The sequence below is a fragment of the Pempheris klunzingeri genome, chromosome 18, assembly GCF_042242105.1.
Source record: "Pempheris klunzingeri isolate RE-2024b chromosome 18, fPemKlu1.hap1, whole genome shotgun sequence".
Classification (NCBI taxonomy): domain Eukaryota; kingdom Metazoa; phylum Chordata; class Actinopteri; order Acropomatiformes; family Pempheridae; genus Pempheris; species Pempheris klunzingeri.
The window spans coordinates 14,683,469-14,707,347 of record NC_092029.1 but is presented as its reverse complement, the minus strand read 5'-3'; the positions used below and the strand labels follow the sequence as shown (position 1 = coordinate 14,707,347).

Sequence of the window (23,879 nt, the reverse complement as noted above, 5' to 3'; positions counted from 1 at the left end):
ACTCGGTCAGCTGCAAGTTACCAAGCAAGGATTTGTTCAAGTTTCTAAAGATACTGTAGCCTCAGACAAACAGAAAACAGAGAATATCTGGGTAGCTCTGTTCAGTAGAGTCAACAAGTCAGGGAAAAGTGTCACATACTGTCCTACAGCGTTCATAAGAACAAGAGTCAAATAACCAAGGAATACCAAGAGGAGTCATGTCCTACTGTAAATGCTGTAGTCGTAGATCTTAGTCACAGGCAATTTACAAGGACATGAGTAACATGTTCTAGTATTTGAAGCCTAATTGACTCAGCAGTAGCCTAAGAAATTGCCAAGAAAAGAATATAATAATTGAATGAGAAATGAACATCGCGTGAGTCGTGTGAATTATGATGGAAAATGCAAAAATATCAGCCTCCTTGTCAAAGCATATTGAACAAGACTATCTAGTTTTGCAGAGATAAAATACATGACTTAAGGGAACTCAAAATCTAATCCCAAATCTAAACATTTGCATGTTTTTAATATGGGTGGGTTAAATCTGTTCATTCAAAGTCAACACTCATGCAAATCCTATTAAAAAGAAACACATTTCCAGAGTATAAAAAGATGCTGGGATATCAAGTTAACTGAAATCGGCTTGGTTGCAATGACTGTACACTTCCTGGCTCACTAAATATAGCAACACAGTCGATGAATAATTTAGCATAGGTGGGCTAAAGGCCATGAGAACTTCAAACTGAATCAACAACACTTTTAGCTGTCTCTTAATTACTACAAACTGTACATTTATTTTGTAAAACGACCAACTACATTGTAATAAACCTCACCATAATATTAATAGATCAGCGTCAGTTCAGCCAGTTTAAAACCTCAAAGATCCATTTAATTTCGCATTTGGCAATATTTGTATTCAGCCTACCTCTTTATTTAAGTGCCTAGCGATCAACTGTTACTGACAAGCATAAGCTATTTTAATTAAAGTCATCTCATCTCGACATCTTCCCATTGAAACAAGTCAAATTTGCAGTCATAATAGCACATGGTATACAACAAAGTGGAGAAATATGGTGCATTCCCTGACCTTCCTATTGTTTAAATACGCAATAATTGGTTTTTACATGTTTTCTGGATGATTTTCCTCATAATGTAACACAGCCTCCCGATGCTGCTGATGCATATCAGAGATAGAGCCAGAGAGCTGGGCATCAAAGACACTAGAAATAGGCAGAGGCCTGGATTCACTACTGATAGTGTCAGATTTAATAATATGACAAGATTACTATAAAGAACTAAAAGAAAATGCTCCCTCAGAAATGAGTGCTTGCAGTATCTTAGTCATGGTGAATTGCAGTTTACAGCCAAGCCATGAACAACAGTAAATGTTTAATGGGAGCAGTAATGAAAATCAGGCTCGCAAGAACTTTGCAAATAAATATTATGTAGAAATAAGCTTCCAAAATGAAACAATTTAGCTAATTTTAACTGTAAAATGCACAACTCATGACTCAAAGTGTGCTTTGTGCTTTCTCCCATTTCCTCAACATTTGAGACATTTGAGAACGACCTTAATCTTAAGGGATGAAAATCAGCACAGATCTCGTTCAAGAGACGCAGATATTTATGTAAAAACCAGCTGTCATCTCATGAGACCCACAGTGGAAGAGAAACTGGCAAGAATCACTTTCCACCATAAAGACCATGAAAACCATTCAAATGTCAGAGAATATGAGAATCTTACCAATGGTCGAGCATTTTGTGTTACTTTCGGTTACAACTTGTCTTCACAACAATGAGCTTGTACTGTAACTTCAGACCATTTAGCCATACTCATTACATTCCATGTGTGGTGTTCAGTTTGGAGTTGCGGACTTTATATCTTTATATTTATAGCAATACTACTGAAGAGAATCCACGGAAATTAATCAAAGGGAGGGAGGCGTGATAAAAACACTGATTCTACCAAACCTCAACAAAGGACTGTTTTAAACTGCTTTCACTACTCACAGGTCATCTATGCAAGCCCCTAAAACTCAGGATAGTGTTCAGGGCAAAGAATCTGTTTTGCAACAACATCCAAAAACAAGTCATAGATATGCAGACATTTTAATTTGCTTCTCAAAGGCATCAGCGAGGATCACGGCATAATAACTGGATCATTTCTTTTAAATGAGGGGTTTGCAAACACGGGACGTTGAACCAAACATGATATTACTAATGTTCCCGCTGCAGATAACAAAGGGAAAGGTACGGATAGATATCTGTTCCTCTCCAGGATGTTGGTTGCACCAGCTATTCGTAAATTAGTTAGTAAGCCAATTTAGGTATATTGACTTATTTTTGTGAAATGTAATCACATTAATACATTATCAAACAGCATGTCAATCAATTGTCAGGTCATATATGTTGACCGTAACACCTCTGTTACACCTCAAATATAAACAGATCATGTATTGAGGAGTTAGTATGGTCAGTTGGTTCAGTTACACCTGGCAGTTAGTCTGTAAAAATGTGCTGTGGTTACATGTAAATCTCCACCTTTTAAACTGGCGAACAGCTGGGGCAACCAGCTCTGAATTCAGGTCCTGGTGTTCATGACACTCATGTATAGAGATCTCTCTTTAACTGAAATTATTTATTTTTAAAGACATTTTGGGAGATGAAATACGCTTATTCACCTTCTTGAGGAGGGTTAGATGAGGTGATCAGCACCACTCAAATGTCTGTACGGTAAATATGAACTCTTGAATATGAGACTCTTAGCTTAGCTTAGCATAAAGACTGTCTGAACAAACTCAGCACCTCTAAAGCTCACTTTCTGTTTCCTCAGCTTCCAATGTAAGCTACGCATAGCTAACAGGCTGCTGGCTGTATCAGCCTTATATTCAGCAAACCGATATGAGAACGGTATCGATCTAAACATCTTTTTTAGAAACGCAAACTAAAGGAAAACAAATGAATCTGAGTCATGAAGGGCTCATATCCCAGCATGCACTGGTCAGAAGGCAGAGAAATGTGTACTGTACTGTCCACAAGGAAGTGCATGCATACTCCACAAGCGATTGGACATGTACTAAAAGGTATAACTAGTATATATATTTTGGATTTTACTGCTTCACCGTTTTCTACTGAAGTCATCACATTCTCTCATTCACGATTAGCCAACAAGCCTCTCAGATGGCTTCACTGTGATATCCAGACATTTTCATGTGTAAGAGTAGAAAAATGTGTTTACCAGTACAATGTTTACCTAACAGCAGTGACAAAAAATTTTGGCATATTCAAAAGGGTTATAAATCTCACTAGAAGGTTCATAACTAGACATTTTTCCTCCATAGATGACTGTTAATATAAAGGCTTCTGTCATGCAAAGCACTGAACCCTTTATCCTGTGTAGATTAGATTGTTATGATGTGTAGTCCTTCACTCGAGAATGCTCTGGGCTTCGTCTTTTTATATTTAAATAATTCTGTGGACTTTTTTGAAGACTGTGGGGCAGAAAGGATTTTTACTGTAAATAAAATAGTGACGGGAGGTCAGAGTGACTGTCGATGTGGATCTTGTGCTTAGCTGAATGTGTCACACACTCTCAGAGGTAACTGAAGCAGGGACGTTTTTGATGTGCACATGTGAAATGATGAGTTTGTCGAATGGCAATACAATCTGTTGTAGGCAACACAGCCAACTGCATTCTTTGTGCTGCTTTTAATTTGCTATTTTGAATGCATTTTGTTCCCCTTTAAACCCATTTTTACATTTTTAAATCACATTTGATACACCTTTATCTAACTGAGTAGTTAGTGTCATTTGACTGATTTAGGACCAGGTGCACAGATTTTCTTTTTTAAAGAAAATTATTGAGTGATTATTGATAGTGATTATTGATAGCTTGTCTCTCTTCATATGATTCTAGAAAACAAATAGTTAAAAAAGATTAACAGGGAAATTGTGACATTAATTAGCACTTAAGATGTTTTGTTGCTGCCTAGCAAAGGTGTTACTACTGTAGTATACTATTAGCCAAAAGCTATAGGTGAAAAAAACAAACACAAATCTGTATCCACCACCACAATGTGGCCTTGATGTTACATAAGGACTGAATACCAAATCTGTGGATCAAAATGGAAAAAAGGCTCCTCAATAAACTGAAATTCTCACTAAGATATGTGTCAAAAATTACTTTATGACAATTGGTGCCACATTCCGAAGAATTTCAGCGATGGCTTAATCACTGATTTGTGCATGTAGTTTTTTCATATGTTATTTTGTATAAAGTTATGATTATAGTACAGGGTTACAAAACTAATACATAAAGCAGTAACGAGGGGCTGGATATCAAAGACACCCTGGTAATAATCCGCGGACATCAGAAATATACACTATCCAATATCAATATGGACTCAAAAATGTAAAGCTGACAAACATTAAGTATCCTGGGGTCGATTTTTCCTCTTACTGTAACACTCAGTACGAATGACAGGAGTAATTAATACTAATAAAGACGAGTTTGTGTTACAAAAAGGAGCTGTCAGTGTCTACTTCTTTTTTTTACTCTCTTGAGCACGTCTCTTTTGTTCCAAACTCTGGTTGGTCCACACCACCTTGTTAATGAATGAAACTCTCTGCTCGTCGACATCCGTCAGACGGATATCACATTCTGTTACGCTGGTGTTGTGAGACATCGCCTCCTCCAGAGCTTTACCTCCATCCTGCACACACACACACAGCGGAGGGGCAGAACAAACACTGAAAAACACACATTCAACACTGATGCATGTCCATGTTGAACACATCACAGGATGAGGTCCTGTAAAGGTCTTAAAAAACCTTGAAAAATCACCCCTGGGCAAGTCCTGAAATAGCTCACAGTTTCTAAACTGCTTATTGTGAGTGTAACCAGTGTTTTACTGTTATGTCTGAAACAGGCATTTCTATTTCTGTGAAGAATAGAACAAGGTCACAGATATTGATGGTACTGCACGTTGCATTTATGCTATGTGGGTGATTTTTGATCCTCCGCAGTGTATTTCAGTCAGAGGAGAGGAGAAAGCATGAGCAGAGGAAAAATCTGATCTGCCTCTCATGGGGAAACAACACTTACTTAGCTTTCCATTATTGCATGTTTTCTACACACGTCTAATGAATAATTGAAAATCCTTGTCCTGAGCTATTCTGTCTGTTACTTTCAATACAGGGGCAATGCATGCTTTGGAGGTGAAGAAAATCCGGTGTTTCAAAGGAACCCAGTGTTTCCCCTGATAACATTTTACACAACAATATCTTAAAAGATAATTTACAATGTTTATGCCTCAATTCTTCCATCGTCTCCTCTTTTTGAAAACATTTTTTTTATTCATGCATAGACTATTTTCATTGTCAAGTAATCTGCCAATTACTTTCTTAATTAATCATTTTGCAGATAAAATGTCAGAAAGTTGTGAAATATGTAAGTAACATTTTCAACTGCACAAGTTGACATACCAAAAACTCAATTGTCTAAAACCCCCAAAATATCAAGTTTATTATAATAAAAGAATGAGAAACCAGCAAATGGCCATATTTTATGAGATGGAATCGGTGATTTTCTGCTATTTTTTTCAACGAGGCATCACCCACAGGGAAAAATTCATATTCATTCCGCCCTGGTAGTAAGGATCTAAGAACAGCCAGTTACTTACCACACCCAGGTTGTTGCAGGAGAGATTGATGCTCCTTATGGTGTTATTCTGAACCAACACTTTCGACAGTGCGATGGCAGTGAGCCCCGTCACCTCATTGCCTCCCAAGTGCAGGTGAAGCAGGGTGCTGTTGTTCAGTAAGGCCTTGCCAATAGCCTGACCGCCCTCGTCTCTCAAACGGTTGAGGCGCAGGTTGAGTGACAAAAGGGTGGAGTTTTTTGACAAAGCATGAGCTATTGCTTTGGCTCCCGGGCCTCTAATAGTGTTGTCACACATGTTCAGGGTCTCCAGTTTACTCCTGGTGAGCAACTTGCCGACGGCCCTGGCTCCTCTGTCTCCGATCAGGTTGTGAGAAAAGTCGAGCTCCCTCAGGGACGGGTGGTCCAAAAGGTATTTCGCCAGCAGCCGGCACTTTTTGTCATCAAGGTGGCTTTGATGGAGCCTAAGAAGCTGTAGAAACAGTGTACTACGTAGATTAGCAAGAACATATTGAGTACGAGTGAGAAAGAGCACAGAAAACAACTGCCTTTGTCCTTTTTTCTGACCGTTAATGCGATTTAGATGCAAGCAACACAAAACAGTGAGGGGCCATGCTTTATATAATGTGAAATTAAGTAGTAGGTAAATCAAGAAATATCAACTCATGCTGAAATAATTAGCTAATTGAACAATGAGGCAATCAACAAGTTGTGTTATCTAACAAGTAAGCAACAGATAAGCATTGCCCATAACATACTACAGGAAACAGTAGCCAATATATGACACGTTCTCCTGCAGTACAAAAATTAATGTGACAAAAATGTTGTGTCAAATAGTGACTTATTTAGGTTGCAGCCAGAGGCTCTGCTGTCTTTTCTTTGATGTAAATAGGGCATGAATTTAATGCTTGGGTAGTGCCAACAACAATTGTTCTGTTTCATGACATCAGGGGCTGTAAAATGTCTGTAAATGATGCTTTGTAGAAAGCCAGAAGTGCTGGATTACAACAAACAATCTCCAGACAATCGGGCGCCCCACTTTGCACAGATGCAGAGCAACAAAATGGCAGCATGCCACAAACCACTGAGGAGGAATCAATATTCACCTTCAAAGCCTTACAAGACTTCAGGGCCTTGGCGAGGGACTCACAATCTTTGTCAGTCATCTCAAACATGATCCATTCGAAGTTCATACCACATTGCTTGACCCTGTAAACCAGATGGAGCTCTTCCAGGTTCGTCAGCTTGTTGAGCAAGATGCTAAAGTCAAAATGGTCCATACACTGTCTGTCATACTCGTTGTCACTTGCCAACTCTGAGCCATATTCCTCTTCCTCCTTCTGAGGCTCCTTGATCGGCGGCAGGAGTTGGGAGATGTCCAGCCTCTTGATATAGTTCTTACAAAGAGGCACCATCTCCAGAACTGTCTTTGGCTCTGTTACACCTGGGATGAAAAGCTCAATAGCGTTCTCCATGTGCCTCTCGAAGAACATTCTTTTCCAGTCGTGGCCATAATCTGAGACGTCACAAATGTCCCACCGCTGCTGGCAGCACCTCTTCCAGTAGACACCATCGCCGATCAAGTTGGCTGTCACATGCAGGTGGAGGGAAACGGACAGTCTCTCCTCCACAAAGCCTTTCTGGATGGGTGTCAGCTCTTCAAATATGGGTTTCTCTGTAACAAGTTCAAGTTTTGCATAGTCTTCCATTCATATGATAAGTGAATGTGTAAAAGTGTGTGACTGTAATAATGGCAGTGAAAACAAGAGCATACCCTCAAAGTTTCTAACGATGGTTTGCAGACAGAGGTTTGATAAACAAGGCACTAAAGCCAGGGTCCAGTCTGGATCCTCAGCGATGACCCTCCTCACGATTCTGTGGTCTTCAGCTGGATTGAAGCTGGCTCCTCCAGGATAAAGGCACCTTGACATTGTTGCTGGGTTTTTGTAGATTATCCTCTCCTTAAAACATTGAACACGTGAAAAGTGGCACATCCCAGCAATTGTAGACGTATTCTCGCGTGTTTTCTGCTGCGTTTATGTGATGATAGTTTGTTTAATACATGCATAAATTGTTGCTGGAATTTAGCTAACTAGCATTATGAGCATTAGCTAACGCCAACATGTTGCTATAACGTTAAACATTCTGCTGCTAGCCAAAACTGTAAAGCACGTTAGCTAAAGTGCGGCTAGCTTCCTACTCCAGCTACCCAATGAAGCATTAAAAAAAGGTAAATTAACAGACATTGAATGTGTATCCGTTTAGTTACAAACAAATAACTCAATGTTTAATCGTTACCGTGACATTATACCTGCGGCGCGCTGGTCTGGGCTTCATCCGTTCCCTTGGTAACAGGACGCTCTTAACTTCCTTTCACTAAGCCAGGAAATTTGAACACTCTACCCTGGACGTCTAAAAAGCGGTGTACTTCGAGGATAAAATTGCTGAAACTATCTAATGTTTTTGAATTTACCGTGACTGAAAACCTGAAAGATTGCGAATTTTCTTGACAGAATTGTGAATCCATGACATCTTTGTATGTATTTTACTGTGAGAAAAGAAGAATTTCCGACCTTCAGCGAATGCAACATACGGTTTCCCCATGTTCATTCTCTGTATGTGTGATATAATGTGCTGAAGTGCATCTGTGTGAAACATATGAATGATTTTATGTTGATGTGGAAAATGTGAGGAAAATTGTATATTGTCTAACAACTACTTTAAACATAGCAACATTAAAAAAAACCCTGACATATTCGTGGGGGGATTTGGCCATGTAGGAGGAGTGTTAGATTAATTGATTAGTTTGATATAAAAAATGAAAAAAGTTTAAATCATGTCAGAAGGCTAGACAGATGCCCCTCCATATGCTGCTTTACTGCAATATTTTGCACTCTATTCTAAAAACCAGTCATTTCAAACTACCCACAATATATTATTGTCTATACATCATTTAATACAGGAGTCATATTTTAACAGTTGGAGATAAATCAGATGCAATAGGAGCACTGACATGGGCGCTGAGTGAGTGTGTTTTTAGGTCTGTGTGACATCTGTGTTGCAGGAAGTTGTGTGCAGGAGCTGCTGCAGCGTTCAGCCTGATCACGCTGTGAAGACCATTTGGGTTCTACAAAGCTGGCAGATGGACTACGGATATGGACCGTGGGCCTTTTGGATGAGAGCATGCTGGAATGAATTCATCTTTCTTACGTTACAAACAAGAGCAACAGAAAGCAGGTGCACAGCTACGGAGTAGGAGGTCACAAATCAGTAAATGCCACTGTAAGAGTAAGAGTCTTGACTGTGGTTAAATACTGTGTAAAATAAGTGAAATATACTGTAAGTATGGTTTTTCATGTTCCCCAACCAAATCTACTGTAGAGAATCACTGATAAATTAAAATTATGCTTCCTTTAAAGGTGACAGGCAAATCAAATTACAGGGAATCAACATTGTCAACATTTTGTTAATTTGACTATAATCATATAATGGTAGGACTCTAACTAGTGCTTATTTTTGTTATTGATTAATCTGTTGATTAAATTATAGATTTATCAAGTAGTTGTTTGCTTATAGCATGTCAGAAATAATTAAGAATACTTAATTGTTCCAAAATCCATGTTGACAAAACCTGTTTTGTCCAACCAACAAAATCCAGTTCAAATCCAAGCCACTTTTATCATTTATGTCAGCTGGTTATCTGGGGAAATTTTTCACATGACCACCCCTGGATGGAGGCAGGTACATGATGCAACAAAAACTGATTCCCATGTGGAGAGAGAGAGAGAGAGAAAGAGAGAGATGGCTGTTACTGGCAACATAAGTTTGCTCCAGGAGTCCGGTGGAGGGTTGGACGGAGGAACGAGAGGCTCCAACTGTAGCCCCGAGGCCGTCCATCACTGTCGTCCTCATGTAATGCGGCCTGACAGACACACGCTTCCCTCGTGCTCTGGCTTTAATGGACTGGCGTGACATCAGCCATCCCCAGCGCGGGAGGCAAACTCCCTCTGTGAGCTGCTGTTCCAGTGCACTCAGCACTGTAGAGTCACTGCAGGATGAATCACGGTGTTGGGTGTCCCTGAATCTGCACCCAATGAGAGCTGCACAGGTTCTCCGATCAGCTTGGCATCCTGATGTCTTGGGCATGCGGCAGCATGACTCAGCTGTCACACATTATTTAGAAATGATCTCTGTATGTATCAGTAAGTTGGTGGGAAGGTTACTGGAAAGAATTTTGTACTAATAATACACAGGGTCATAGCCACAGTAATGTAAATAGTCCATGCAGTGGTCCCACTTCCAGAAATTTTGGCCACAAAAAAGGAGTCTTTGAATTTTTCATATTTTATTAATATTTTCTGCAAGTTCAATGGGCTTTATGAGGTTTAAACCCTTGTTTGTACTACAAGGAATATAATTGGATGAGTCATTTATGTATTTTGTTGACTTACAAGTAGTCAAATTAAGTATTCTGGGCCTAAAAGTAATGGAATCATTCTGAATTATAATTGTAGAATAGAAACTCCACCAAAATGGCTGAAACACCCAAATTCCAAGAGGCCATTACCCCTTTCTATACAGCAGGTGAAGCCCTGATTATTTGTCTTTTAGTCAGTGCAGACGATGAGTTAAACTTACAAAATGATGTGAAGTTTACATGCAAGCAAGCATGCAGCTCATCATAAATGGAGAATGAAGTTAGGGTTTATTTTTACAGGAATTCTTATTAAGTTTTCTTTACAAGACAGACTTTTAACAAATTAAATCTAATGTTGTCTAGAAAATTCAGTCACACAAAGCAGCCATCACACAAACATGTATTATTAAGAATGTCACTTTAAAGTCTCTTAGAGAAACTTGTAGTTGAGGCTGAGTGGCGCAGACTAAGCAGAAAAAAAAGCACACGTCACTAGGAGCAATAAAAGTGGCTCCATTCTATTCCCAGTGAGCCATGACAGTGAGGCAACACGAGAACCCTGAAACCGAAGCAGCTAAATGGAACTCAGCCATCATTAATCTTATTCAGCATCGAATTATAAAGTTCCTCCAAGACTTTCTCAAGAACTAAAAAGGTTTGAACGTTTAAATGCTCCTGTATGTAACCAGTAATTCAGAATAACAGGAAATAACCTGACAGCACAGCAGGATACTGGCTCTCACATCTTGGTTAGTGCAGGCTGTTTGATGTGGATATTGGAGAACTGAATACATGCAGTGATTATTTATGGCACAATTAAAGCCTTTAGTCCTCTCGTGTAAAAACGCAGCACCAAAACCAACATCTACCCACAGCATGGAGACTGCCTGTTGAGGCCGGTGCCGCCACACTTCCGTTTGCTTTGGAGCCCAAGGAGCTGTTGCATTAGTTGCTAGGCGACATGGCGTATGTGTAATTACCAAAAGACGAAAGGTTAAAGCAAAATGAAGAGTTTCTTTCTAAGATGAAAATGAGTTTTTAAATCCGACACCCACTCCATTGTTGATATGCAGATCTGAATGTGTAATATTGTGTGTAATAAAGTTTTTAATGATCTCCTAATTTTTCAGATCCCGACCATGCCAATCAGCTTTTATTGTTACATAAAATAATTAAAGTCAAATAACTGTACAAGCTCATAACTTGCTGAGTTTTTCGAACGAGGTGAAAACGTTCAGTTGTTTGTTTATGCCAGTCAGGACCAGAGAGATATGATGTAAACTTTGGAGTGTTGCCAGTGGGAGTGATTAATAATGCTTTTCCTTTTTTTCAGCCCAGGAGCCTTTCAGCAAAGCACCAAGCACCGCACAGCTTGTGTGCCAGGCCGGCCAACTCCCAGGTGGGCACAACTGGAAGTAGGGCATCGCTGAATGAAACAATGAAATAAAAGAAAATGTAAAAAGTTCTCGTTTTTTAGTCCGCCCATAGAACCACAGAGATAATGGATTAAAGGACCACAGCAATAGTTTTGCATAATAGTTTATCGTGTGTTCCTGAAATGATACTGCCATGTTTTTGCTTTCTAAATTGTCAAATTGTTGTATTTTTAATAAAAAGGCAAACGTGGCTTGTCAGACATCATTTCAGAACACTTTCACTATCTGTGGTAGGTGAGACTTGTAATTTTTAAGGTTTCCTTGCTTCTTAGAACCAGAAATACAATGAATAAACGAGAGGATAGTGAAGATGCATAGGAAGAAACTTTATTCTTTTTGTTGCAAATAAAGACAATAAGACAACTGGTCATTTTACAAAAAGAAAAACATAAACCTTTGCTGGATCTAGTTACTGGACTCATGATGAGACCAAACTTATCGAGTTATCTTAAAGTTCCCAGAAACGTTCGCGGGTAATGCCTCAACACAAAAAAGTCCACTTCACATCACAGCCCACAGGAGAACGGGGCTAATCCTCAAACTCATCAACGCTCTCATCAGAGTATCCGCTGTATGACGGGCTGGAGTCCAAGTGGATGCTGCTGTCTGTGTCCACGGAGACCACAGAGCTGGGGCTGCTGTCTATGGACACCATACTGCCGTCACTGTCGCTGCTCCTGCTCCTGCTGCTGCTGCTGCTGTCGTCGTCGTCGTCGTCGTCGTCGTGGATCACCATCACCTGAGCCGAGTCTGCTGCTAGAAAACACAGAAAAAGGAAGCAGTGAGTTTCTATTTACAGACATCTGAAAGAACAGCATCTTCCCCTTGGGCCACTTTCAAGACTTTAAAACGCAAAGCCGACGTTATTCTACATTTTTCTTATCACCAACAAAAATGCCACATAGAGGTTAAAACCAACAATTCGTCTCTCTGTACATTTTTACATTCCTACCTTGTCTGTGGCCGCTTGAGGAAATTCAATTCAATGAAAACACATCTTCATGGCTTCCAGGGTGATGAGTCTCTCCATCTATAATATGAGATTTTCAACTAGAATTGCTCCGAGTGGCTGCACAAAAAAAAATGGAGTGCTTAAAAAATTGAAAAAAAGTACTCGGGGTGCAGCACTATTTCTCTAGGTGGCTGCAAGCGACCGCATACGCTCCCTCCTCATTGTGTACAACCTGAAAACAGCTGAACACAGTTGCTTTCAGACAACGCCACTCACACAGAAGTAGAATTTGTTGGGGACTATTTTCAGCTGCGGATGAGTACGCATTTAGTGCTCAAGTGAGTATTTGCTGCAGCACTGCATAAGTGGGATTGACTCAAAGTAAACGACTGTGCCCATAGTGGAATAACCTGCATCATGCTTTGCAACACAGAAAAAAAACAAAAAACTTAATCAAAAATAATCACTCCATGGTTGTTTTTGTTCTTTTTATGGTATTTGTTGACAAGAAATAAAAAATATCACCAGACCGATCTTTTAAAAGCAAACTGGGCATCCTGGGCCAGACCTTTTTAAATCTACACGAGGAGAACACGTGTGATGGCCCTGGTCCTCAAAGCCTGTTATTTTTCTACAATAACAATTAAATCAAAACTTTGCTACCATGTGTAGAAAATCAGGAAAGACTATGTGCACCATGAGTGAGCTCAATCAGACCACATTGCCTGCTGGTTTTGATTAGTCACTCCTTTGTAGTCCACAAATATTTGGTTTCCAGACCTAGCAAGTCTGGCAACCCGATCCTGCTAAAAATGGTGCAGCTTTGTATCTTCATTCAAATCAATAAACTTGAATAGACTTGCTAAGTGCAGCACATACATTTTGCTTTTCCACTTGTATTTATCAGAGGCATCTAAGCTCAATTTCATCACGGTGACATCTAATATTCATAGCAGGACTATTTCAAAGCTACACACAGCCGTTTGGCCTTTTATGTAGAATTAATTTTCACTGTAACGGTCACTACAGACAGAAAAGACACGAGATCAGCCTCATTTTGCTGCCACCTTGTGTCTGAATTTCTCACTGTGCTCCACACTCAGGACCACCCACCCCTGCCCCTCCACTAGGGAGCACGTCTATTTATTAAGCTGACACAGGCTGAAGCAGTGGGTGTAAATACCCTTCAGACACCTTGAAAAACCACATTTCTTTTACAGAAATCCACACTGCACACCGTTTCCAGTAAGTACACCAGCAGTCAGTTATTAATACTATATGGGCCACCCATGTGGTAACTTTAGTGTGATCCCGATTGAGTGATACTGTCATACTGTTATAAATATTTTTTTCTGTAAAAATTGGTAAATTAATAAACATAAATAAAAATATGTATACACCCAGTTCATGTCGGACACTAATGACTAATGCAGGTAACGCACCTCTCACCTTTCCTCTCGGTGATGAGCGTCTGCCGCCTGGCCTTCATGTCCAGACTCAGGTTTTCCACCATGCTGTTGATGCAGTTGTCCAGGGCCAGACAGCGCGTCTGGGACTGGATGGACTGTCGGCAGATGGGACACTCGTCTTTCTTTTTGCGCCACTGGTTGATGCAGTGGCAGCAGAAGCTGTGAGCGCAGTTGAGGATGACTGCCTGTAGGCGATACCAATACGGATTCAAACCTCGCGTTCATGTTTTCACGTTTATCCTCCAAAGGCACTGCACTCGCTGCACTCGTAGATTATTGCTGTCCAGTGCTGACCATGCTAAACTGATTCTTCACCCTACCTCGATGAAGAGTTCGGAGCAGATGATGCACTGAAGCTCGTTCTCCAGAACCTCAGTCACTTGTGTAACCACTTCCTCTTTTTGGGCTCTTGCTTTTTCTTTCTCCTCCTGCAAAAACACATTTTTTGTTATTCATAAATAAAGCTTTGCCCGTGCCATGCAAAACTATGCAAACAGCGTGCTGAAGTGACCGTGGATACCTTCGTCACTTCCAGCTCTTTGTTTTTGGCCAAGAGGATCTCTTCGAAGCCTTGCCGAGAAAGAGCAAGCTCGTCTATTACTTTCTTTTGCTGAGGACGACGAAAACATGGTGATGAATAAAAAAAACATTTCGAAAAATGTTAGTCTGCATACAGGAGCACAGATTCTGTGTCTGGTTGCTGGTATTAGTGGTGTAACAATAAAGAAAAGCTCCAGTTTTACGCTACACACCTCTTGCAGGGCCTCTTCCAGCTGTTTTTTCATGAGCTCCTCTTGTTGCTGTGTTTTTTTTGCCTAAATTCATAAAAAGTTACACCATCATTAACACATAAACGTCAAATATGCGTCCACATCACATCATACTGTAGTGCAACGCCGTGATATTCTGTATGTCATATTCCATGTATGAAAGGAGCTGCTGTAAAAACCTCTCACCTCTAGCTGCCTCTTGGTTTCACCGAAGGCCCTCTCTAACGTCTCCATCCGGTGCATCTTGGCTCTGAGCGTCTCCAGCTGACTCTGCAGCTCCCTGACCTGCTCCTCTTTGAGCGGGTCGGTCTTTCTGGGCTCTCCCTCCAGCGAGGCAACCTGCCTCTGGGTGTCGTCCACCTGCTCCCTCAGCATCAGAAGGTTCTGGCTGTACCTGCAAACAGAGACAAATGCAAAAAAAAAAAACGTAAGGGGAGTTTCTTTAACTTTCTGGTTGTAACATAAAGGAAAATGGAAATTGTACTTCTCAATTATTAGAAAAGGTACTATTAATTTGTATAGCATCAAAATAAACTGTAAAAAGCTGTCAAGTACATTCACTTTCACAGTGTATTCATGTTATTTGCCATTTAATTAAAAAAAAAAATACTGATGTTTACATTTTTCTTGCAGTATGCAGAGCCATAAAAAAGACTGCTTTAAGGAATCCTGTCATGTTGAGAAAATACATTCATTAATTAGCTGATCAACACAGAAAATTAATCCATGATTATTTTGTTAAGAAATTAAGTGTTGAAGTAATTTATCAAGAAAAATGGCTTTGAAACTGTCAGGATTTGCTGTTTATATGAATGTGATTTGAATATCTTAAGTTTTGGAGTGTTCCTTGGCAACAAGCAGTGTGAAGATCTCAGAACCTGTAAGGGGCATTTTTCACTATTTTCATGGGTGCGCTCTATGCCGATTATGCACTGATTATTAGTACCGAGTGCTTGATGATCACCAGGTGGGACATAAAAGTCTTTAAGGGATCTGAAAACACCTTAAGAACCGTCTCAAGGCTCAAACGGGATCAAACGACCACACTTGAATGTAATGATGGTATACGAGAGGCACAAATTGTGGCTCACATCTGTAAGTTGTCCAGGTCACACAACGAGCTGGGGCCATCTGCGGGCCCGTCTACTTCTCGGACTTCAGCCTCCTCTGGCTGGGTGTGGCTGAGCCTCTGCTGGCGCTTCGGCGGTGACAGCGGACATGGCTTTGCAAACGACTTGTCTGCAGAAGAGCAGCGGTAGAGCTTTGGCTTCGAGGTAGACGGCTCAACTTCTTCCGCCGTCAACTTCCTCTTGGGCTTCTTGGCCGCTTTAGCACCCTCTTTGTGCGCCTTAGCCAGGAAGAGTTCAATGTCTTTGAGGGGCCTTCGGACGAAGATGTAGTCAAACTCCACTTTGGCTCCAATCACAGGAACTCCAAGTTGGATGGAGTCTCCAAGCCTCAGCTGGCGGGCCTCTTCAGCAGGTACGCGATTTCCGTTCACCCACACACCATTGAGACTCTGAGGATAGAAAAGGCAAAAACACAGCTGCAGCTCAATGCAACACTCATACATAGAGCACAGTAAGAACATACACTCTGTAAGTCTTTACAATGCTTTTGCTTGCAATTTTTACATTTTCTGATTGCTTATTAGAGACTTTTTGCATTTGCGCATATAGCACAATAAAACAGGACAAAACAAAGCTGAGCAAATCAGAAACCTGGCTACCTTTTTGTCTGTCACCGTCCACTGTCCGTCTTCCCTTTGCTTTAGAGTACAGTGCAGTCTGGAGATCATCAGGGGACAAGTGGGAGACAGCAGCTGGTAGGTCACATCCACTCCTCGTCCAATGGTGATCTGGACAGTCAAAAACAAACATGTCCAACACTTAGATAGCTACCAGCACTGCAGCCCTTTTAGCTCAGTGAAATACACGGGTACTCTTCAAAAGCGACAAGCTAAACTAAACTAGAAAGTGGGCCATGACAGAGGAAGACGTTTCATGTGGAAAAAAACCGTGAAGTTGAACAAGTTTTGGGGTTAATTGACAGCATAATTAGCTAGTTAGCTAGCATTAGCAAACTGCTGCACCTCAGTGTTTTCGAACAAGCGGAGCCAGTCTGAGTTTCTTCCGACTCTCATCAAACATGAGACCTCAGAGTCCGAACAGTCTTCTTCTTCAACAGCAGACGAATCCGTCGTGACTGTCTCCATCTTATCTCATTCTGTCGGCGGCTAGCACGGCCTCAAACACATCACTGGCTGTGTTACTGCTCCGCAGCTAACGTTGGACCACAGCGTCAAGGTGGAGATTGACAGCGCAAAAACCGGAAGTCGGTCGGCGTGCTTTCAAAATAAAGGCGTCAGAGGAGTTGAGCTGATGATTCATGTTTTTTCAATTTATGTCACTAATATTAAAATGCTTCTTAGACTTAAATAAAGGCAAACCACGCTGTCACAGAACCCTATAGCAATAAGGACATGCTAGATAATACTTTCACTTGCCATAAAATGTTTATTTATTCTGTTTTGTTCAAATGAAAGTATAGACCCGTGGCAGTAAAACCTGCTACTGATCCCAAAATGAGTGACAATCCTTTTAGTCTTTTTTAACACATGGATTTACACCAGACAATAGTTAAATCTGGGCTATTGTTTAATAACTTAATCATTACTGATAAGTTAACAAAGCGTACAATAAACTCATCCTCATCTTGCAGAGTGGCTCCTGTCACTGTGTTATAGTATTATATTATTGGATCATTGTGTTAAGTGGAGCTGAAGCTAATTCTCCATACACTGTTCAGCATTTAACTCTGAAAAGTAACTAGTTACATAATTGTCAAATGAATGTGAATTAAAAGTTAAGTGTTTTCCTCTGAAATATGGTGGAGCAGAAGGAAACAGTACCACAAAACTGCCCTAAAGTACAGTATCTGAGTCAGTGTACTGATATTATGATATTAACATACATTTTGCAGATGATACTTTTCCATATCTGTCAGATTTTGACCTCCAGAGCAGCAGAGTTACACTGTGACACCCACCCTCTCCCCCATACAATGTGTGAATGCAGCTACTTTACACGCTGATAAAAACGCTGATTGCACCTTTAAATTAAATACCCTTTTTTTCCTCCTCCCTTTTTTTTTTCCTTCTTTTTTTCCTGTTTGCCGTCCACTCGTGCGACCCCGCGTCCCAAAACGCGCGCACCCCGAGCTCCAGGCGGGACTTCCTTTCTCTTGCGGATGCGATCCTTAGGGTGAGCAGGCAGAAAGGGCTTGGTCGGGGTGCTGCTGGTGTATGTGTGCGCCTGTGGACGGCAGATAACCGGGCTGACGACGCCGCCGCCGCCGCCTCGGCCCCGTAGATGAACCTCCTCCCCGGCTATGCTGCCCTGAGAGCGCCGAGCGTATCCGCCCTGCCAACATGTCTGATGTCAACAAGACTATTCAGAAATGGCACGCCAGTTTTAGGAAAGGCACAGACTTTGACTCGTGGGGACAATTAGTGGAGGCGATAGATGAGTACCAAATGTAAGTTGCATTCAACATGTGTGTCCTGTCCTGCCTCTCTGCTGGGCTGCCTTTTAATCCGTCCTTACATCTGCAGGGGTCGGTGGGTGCTGGTGGGTGCTGGTGGGTGCTGGTGGTGGGTGGGGGTGCTAACAGCATGTGTAGGAGACAGTCGGTGCGTGGTGCTTCAGCAGAAGTTAGAGCTGTCAGTCTGCTCCCACAGCAGTAAACAAACCCTACACCCATCCATGACGTGATGTGGCAGTTGTTGCAGCACAGTCGCTTTTGTGCATGTTGCATCCCATCCTCACTCATAAAGGGGGTGGGTGGGGGGGTGGGGGGGCTGCTTTTCACAAGCCTGTCATGGAGAATCACCCAGAGCTGCTGTGCACTGTGTTTCATTATGTGTCATGCGGTGCAGAAATGGGCCAATATTCCTCAGAGTGTTGAGAAACAGTCAGCCACACCCTCTCATTGTTATGGGAGGGTTTTCATCCAGTCTACTGAGGAATGTTTCCTGCTTTCAGGCAATATCAGTGTCTCTACACATATGTTTTAAGAAACAATCTGATCTGCCTTGACAGCTTATTCATGTTTTATCTGAAATTGCAACTATTAATAGAAAATCTAGAGCCTGACACCTTCTTTTCTTCACCGCAAGGGGGCGCAAATAGCATCATTTGGCCACCTTGCATTGCGAGTTTTACTGCAGAGCATTAACGCACTTCTGTGTTGCTGTTCAGTTTGGCAAGACAACTGCAGAAAGAGGTCCAGTCCACAAATTCATCAGACTTCACAGAGGAGCAGAAGGTAATCATTACACCTCTTTGACCTCTGGACAGAAAAAGTTAGGTATTAAGTTTAAACTAACGAGTTTTCTGTTTTTCTTTTTCAGAAAACTTTAGGAAAGATTGCAACATGCCTGGAGATGAGGAGTGCCAGTCTGCAGGTGGGTGTTGTTCTTTTTGAGCCTGTATGAAATATGACAAGACGTGTTCAGATGTGTGGTTTGATTAAAAAGTCGATTTATTCTTAAGAGCATGTTGAAAAACATGTTGAAAAACTAAAAAAGATGATGAAATCAAATAAAAATACAATTATGAGATGAATTCTAGTTGATGATAATAATTATGATAATAAGTAAAATAGTTATGATTCCAAACCTGCTCTTGACTAGTCAGTGTTTGACTCGTCATCAGACAAAGTAATTACTTTGAAATTTCAAAGCACATTGCACCACACTTAATTCAGATTTTTAGCTATTTAGTGTTGATCAACCACCTTATTTTCATTGTCTGTGAATTCCCTCTCTCCTCCCGTGATGGTCCAAATGTGGATTTACAGCCTTTTTCCACATTGCCAGGAATGTAATTCTGGTGGAGGAAAAAAAATAAATCCCCTTATTTTATTAAAATTGTAATTATTGTTATCATTTTGCTAGAAACGGACAAATTACAACTATATAGAGGCCAAATATAGTTCTTAAAAAAACTCATGTGCAATTCATGTGTGGAGCATACACTCAACTTTCTGGAAGTTTTGTTGATTTGGCTAAGATCCCATATTTTATTTTAAATTTCTAAAGATGTACAGTTGGGCTGAACGATATGCAGCAAAAATCCCATTGCAATTGCATCATGATTTTAGTGTGAATGGTAATTTTTGCATAATATTTTACACTTAAAAATGGTGTGATTTGGACCAAACCAGCATTACGTCCATTACGGCTGGAGAATATGATTTGTATTTGCCGGGGATGTCTCTTTACACACTTTACCTTCATTAAAAAAAATAAATGTGCCGTTTTCCTGCTCTCCTGTAGTGCACACAGTCAAAGGAGGAGTTCAAGTTAGAAGAACTGAAGAAAGTGGAAACCAGTAAGTGTAGTGAATGGGAATAAAATGTCTACTCATTAATCCTCCTTTTGACCAGGTACTCTGATCCACTCACAACTCAACTTCTTCCTTTTGTCTACAGTAATTCAAAATATCCTGACGTACAACAAAGAATTTCCCTTTGACGTCCAGCCAGTGCCCTTAAGGTAGATATTCAGGACAATATATCTCATGTTATCATTGTTTTGAGCTTTTATTTGACAGAATATCCTCCGTCAGCATTTGTGCATTGCTACATTTTCCATGGATTACTGTCTATGATCTATTATACTATATATATCTATATACTTCTATCCTCTCACATATTAAATCAGTGGCTCATAATGTGGGGTCATGACCACCTAAAGGAGCCACAAAATAAGTCCCAGAGGTCAATGATCAAACTTGCCGTTCCTCCCTGTCAGGAAAATCCTCGCTCCGGGCGAAGAGGAGAACCTGGAGCTGGAGGAGGAGGAGGAGGATGCTGCAGCAGGAGCGGCCACGACAGAAGCTTTTCCCCCTCGAGCCCCTGGTACTGCGCATCCGCTGATAACAGTTAATCAAACGCGCCCGCTGTTTGGGGTGATTGAGTGTCACGTTGTCCTGATTTTGGAGGGCTGTTTGACTGTGTGTCTTTTTGTCCTCTCTGTCGGTGCTGTGCATGGCTTCATGGCTCATTCCTGCCTGCCTGTTCATGTGCAGCTTCGCAAGGTACGGCTCTATCAGCGACCACCATCGGAATTTGATCTCTATAGCATGAAAGACTGACATTTTATTATTTTTTTACCCATTTGAAGATACTGATGCCAATGTAGCTTAAAACTGTGCTAATTAGTCATTGTTTTGTTTTTCATCACATGACTATGTGTAAAGTTAAAGGTGTCATTTGTAGTGATAATTCCCCCGTAGCTCTACATAGAGTTTTGGTGTCCTAGCCGACAACTGTATGGTTGGGTAACTCTCACCGCTCTCATCAACATCGTTTCCATTTGCAAAAGCTCTATAAACCCACTACAAGCAGCAGCAAAGCAAAGCTAGTGACTTGCTGGCGAACATAGTGGCTAAAAAAAGAGATTTTTCTCAGGAGCTGGTGGAGACCAAAACAGAGCGAAGAGAAGATGAATATGCATTGATCAGATGGACAGCATACGTCATGGTTGTGTTATAAGAGGCCAAAAAAAAGAATGAATGCAGCTTTAATACATCAGAAAACACCATTATCTTCAGCTTCATATGTCTGTTTCAATTTTTCATATTTTTAATCTTACTTAACACTGAGGCCTGTAATCTGATGATGAAAAACATGTTGCTGAAAATGTCTTCTGCAGTTGGCTAATCTTTGTACCCAGGTGATGTCAACACCTGTTGCTATGGTAACTGTAACCTTTGTCCCCTCCAGGTACCTTGTTGCCACGGTTACCCTCAGAGCCTGGGATGTCACTACTTACGATAAAGATTGAAAAAATTGGGTTGAAGGATGCCGGCCAGTGCATCGATCCTTACATGACCATCAGTGTCAAAGGTGACCCCCCCACCCTGTTCTACACATTTGAAGAAGACCGCCACAGCAGCCAGTATCAGATTAAACCTCTTCTACTTTACAGCTGTATGAGCTGCATGTCCTGTGTTTCTCTGCCTGCAGATTTGAACGGTGTAGATCTGAACCCAATGCAGGACACGCCTGTGGCCACCAGGAAGGAAGATACCTACATTCACTTCAGTGTGGACGTGGAGATCCAGAGACATGTGGAGAAACTACCGAAAGGTAAGACCTGGAGCCCTTTTGATCCAAAGTGATATACTACACATATAACAACATTGAATTCCTACATTACTAACACATCCCAAAACTCCTTACATGAATCAAAAGATAATTCTGCCATATTTTGGGGATCTTGACGTACCAATGCACAGAAAGTTCTGAAATAGAGAACAGACTGGAGAGAGAGTTTAAAGCAGATAGTGCTACTGTCGAGTTACTTATTTAGTCTCTAAACCAGTGAAACCTGCTGTACATTCCTCCAGGAGCAGCTATCTTCTTTGAATTCAAGCACTACAAACCGAAAAAGAGGTTTACCAGCACTAAATGTTTTGCCTTCATGGAAATGGACGAGATCAAACCCGGCCCCATCGTAATTGAACTGTGAGTCAACTGACGCGTCCTTTTGTCTAAAAAGATTTGAAGGATTTCTTTGGTGTCTTTTGAAACATGCACCGTGTACCAGTGCCTTCTTGAATTTCAGGTACAAGAAGCCAACAGACTTCAAGAGGAAGAAACTACAGCTTCTAACAAAGAAGCAACTCTATCTCCACCTTCATCAGACGTTACACAAGGACGGCTGAATCGCAGCGCGCCTTGAACTTTGAACCACCTCATTCAATCTCTTTCTCACATCCACATCCGGCAAAATGTGGTGTTCCACCTCATCACATTCAGCAATACTAAGTCAAGGTTGTAGTCGTTTTTTATTTTTTTCACGAGCACATGAAGAATGTAAAGGGATGTGAGCCAAACAGTAGTCACATCAACTCAGACGACCACGCTAGCATTTTTGTATTCTTTGATTATTTTTATTTTTTTTGTCAAGCCTTAAAATGAGTTGGTTTTTTTTTTGACTAGTTGGAGAAACGAGGCGTTTATATGACAGCAGGATCACGTTGATACTGATTTTGGGAAACCGGGGACACGACATATCGTAGGTGCTTAACTTGAGTCTTTACGACCATTTGATTCACTGCTACAGGTTTGTGCTGTGGGACTTTAAAAAGTTACATTTAGCTAAAACATTAAAAGCAACTTGTAGGTGCCACACAGTGAGAACTTGTTGGGGAAAGTCTGTCCCTGAATAAATAACATGTTAACAGCAGCACTGTTTGCTTCATCAAGCCATCAGAAGTTCTTACTTCTTCTGCCAGGTTTTGTGCCATGATAATACACTTTTGTAGAGTTTACTATTGATTCAGTTAATTAAAAAAAAAACTGATAAAAGCTGGTTCATTAAATTTGCATCTAAATTATGCAATTTAAAAAATATAGGTAATGAAAGTAGTGATAAACAGCTTAAATTGATAATTCAGTTTTAAATAAATAAATGAATGACATTTTCTGCCATTTACTTATGTGTTTCTCACACACAGCGTCATCGTACAAATAGTTTTATGCTTTTACAGTTTCGATTTTGCGCTGTATTTAATATTAACCTGCATTAACTGATTTCTGTTGAAAGTTGAAATACCTGATGAATGTAAATCCAGTGTTCAGTCTCACTTGAGCTCGGATGTGGTTTCAACAGCGGATGGAAATAATTGGCTCTTTTAAAGCTAAAGTTAAAATGGAAACTAAATTAAAATTCTAAATGATATTAAACTATATTTAAAAAAAAGTCCACAACTGTCCTGGTGGCACACTAAAACTCTAATGGTTGGGTGTTACGCCATAGACAGTATTCAGTTCAGCAGTGGCATTTGTAATGATAAATGGTCCAACTACATGTTAAATATACAGTAGGTTTACTATTATTAAAGGTTTGTCGGAGTATGTCAAACATTTGATTTCAAACTCAGATTTCTATACTTTGCAAATATTTGTTTTAACCTAGAAATAATTAAATGTCCCCATAATTCTGACGGTCCCCACACGTCAGTGTTATAACCTTCAGTATGTGTTGACTTTACTACGGTGAAATAATCTTTCATACAGTTTTATAAATGCATAAAGAGTCATTTGAATGCAGCACAGTTGAATGCTGTGGATGTGAATCAAGTATTCAGTGTGAGCATTTGGTCATGGTTCTCATCTTTTCCAGC

At 40.7% G+C, this 23,879-nt stretch overlaps 3 protein-coding genes across 8 annotated transcripts; 1 reads left to right on the top strand and 2 right to left on the bottom strand.

Annotated features, from left to right (window-relative positions):
• Positions 1 to 4,517: 4,517 nt before the first annotated feature.
• On the bottom strand, positions 4,518 to 7,569 carry tcte1 (t-complex-associated-testis-expressed 1). The gene is made up of 4 exons (XM_070849895.1): positions 7,413 to 7,569; positions 6,745 to 7,313; positions 5,661 to 6,110; positions 4,518 to 4,691 (listed from the first exon to the last, which is right to left on the bottom strand). The coding sequence occupies exons 1-4, from the start codon at positions 7,567 to 7,569 to the stop codon at positions 4,518 to 4,520; spliced, it is 1,350 nt and encodes a 449-aa protein (XP_070705996.1).
• Positions 7,570 to 11,796: 4,227 nt separating this feature from the next.
• Positions 11,797 to 16,970, bottom strand: rnf8 (ring finger protein 8, E3 ubiquitin protein ligase). 5 transcript variants are annotated; one of them, XM_070849304.1, is made up of 10 exons: positions 16,775 to 16,970; positions 16,412 to 16,540; positions 15,774 to 16,201; positions 14,869 to 15,076; positions 14,665 to 14,727; positions 14,433 to 14,522; positions 14,233 to 14,340; positions 13,893 to 14,097; positions 12,444 to 12,521; positions 12,119 to 12,247 (listed from the first exon to the last, which is right to left on the bottom strand). In XM_070849304.1, the coding sequence occupies exons 1-9, from the start codon at positions 16,895 to 16,897 to the stop codon at positions 12,469 to 12,471; spliced, it is 1,407 nt and encodes a 468-aa protein (XP_070705405.1). In that variant the 5' UTR covers positions 16,898 to 16,970; the 3' UTR covers positions 12,119 to 12,247; positions 12,444 to 12,468. The 5 variants fall into 5 exon arrangements, with proteins under 5 accessions (XP_070705403.1, XP_070705404.1, XP_070705401.1 ...); XM_070849302.1 differs by lacking the exon at positions 12,444 to 12,521 and having other exon boundaries at positions 11,797 to 12,247; positions 13,886 to 14,097; XM_070849303.1 differs by lacking the exon at positions 12,444 to 12,521 and having other exon boundaries at positions 11,797 to 12,244; positions 13,886 to 14,097.
• An 899-nt stretch (positions 16,971 to 17,869) lies between these two features.
• On the top strand, positions 17,870 to 23,029 carry aida (axin interactor, dorsalization associated). Of its 2 annotated transcripts, XM_070849479.1 has the most exons (11): positions 17,870 to 18,219; positions 18,942 to 19,008; positions 19,094 to 19,147; positions 20,021 to 20,075; positions 20,176 to 20,239; positions 20,498 to 20,604; positions 20,775 to 20,783; positions 21,472 to 21,594; positions 21,715 to 21,837; positions 22,098 to 22,215; positions 22,316 to 23,029. In XM_070849479.1, exons 1-11 carry the CDS (start codon positions 18,113 to 18,115, stop codon positions 22,413 to 22,415), a joined length of 927 nt encoding a protein of 308 aa, XP_070705580.1. In that variant the 5' UTR covers positions 17,870 to 18,112; the 3' UTR covers positions 22,416 to 23,029. The 2 variants fall into 2 exon arrangements, with proteins under 2 accessions (XP_070705580.1, XP_070705581.1); XM_070849480.1 differs by lacking the exon at positions 20,775 to 20,783.
• Positions 23,030 to 23,879: the final 850 nt, after the last annotated feature.

Coding starts and splice junctions, on each gene's coding strand:
- aida (XM_070849479.1), top strand. CDS start 18,113: ATGTCTGATGTCAACAAGACTATTCAGAAATGGCACGCCAGTTTTAGG. Junction 20,076..20,175: donor ACTGAAGAAAGTGGAAACCA/GTAAGTGTAGTG, acceptor TTTTGTCTACAG/TAATTCAAAATATCCTGACG. Junction 21,838..22,097: donor TGTGGAGAAACTACCGAAAG/GTAAGACCTGGA, acceptor ACATTCCTCCAG/GAGCAGCTATCTTCTTTGAA.
- rnf8 (XM_070849300.1), bottom strand. CDS start 16,897: ATGGAGACAGTCACGACGGATTCGTCTGCTGTTGAAGAAGAAGACTGT. Junction 15,077..15,773: donor GACCTGGACAACTTACAGAT/GTGAGCCACAAT, acceptor CTCTGTTTGCAG/GTACAGCCAGAACCTTCTGA. Junction 14,728..14,868: donor AAACCAAGAGGCAGCTAGAG/GTGAGAGGTTTT, acceptor TTATGAATTTAG/GCAAAAAAAACACAGCAACA.
- tcte1 (XM_070849895.1), bottom strand. CDS start 7,569: ATGTCAAGGTGCCTTTATCCTGGAGGAGCCAGCTTCAATCCAGCTGAA. Junction 6,111..6,744: donor AGTCTTGTAAGGCTTTGAAG/GTGAATATTGAT, acceptor CTGTTTCTACAG/CTTCTTAGGCTCCATCAAAG. Junction 4,692..5,660: donor CCTGCAACAACCTGGGTGTG/GTAAGTAACTGG, acceptor GTGTGTGTGCAG/GATGGAGGTAAAGCTCTGGA.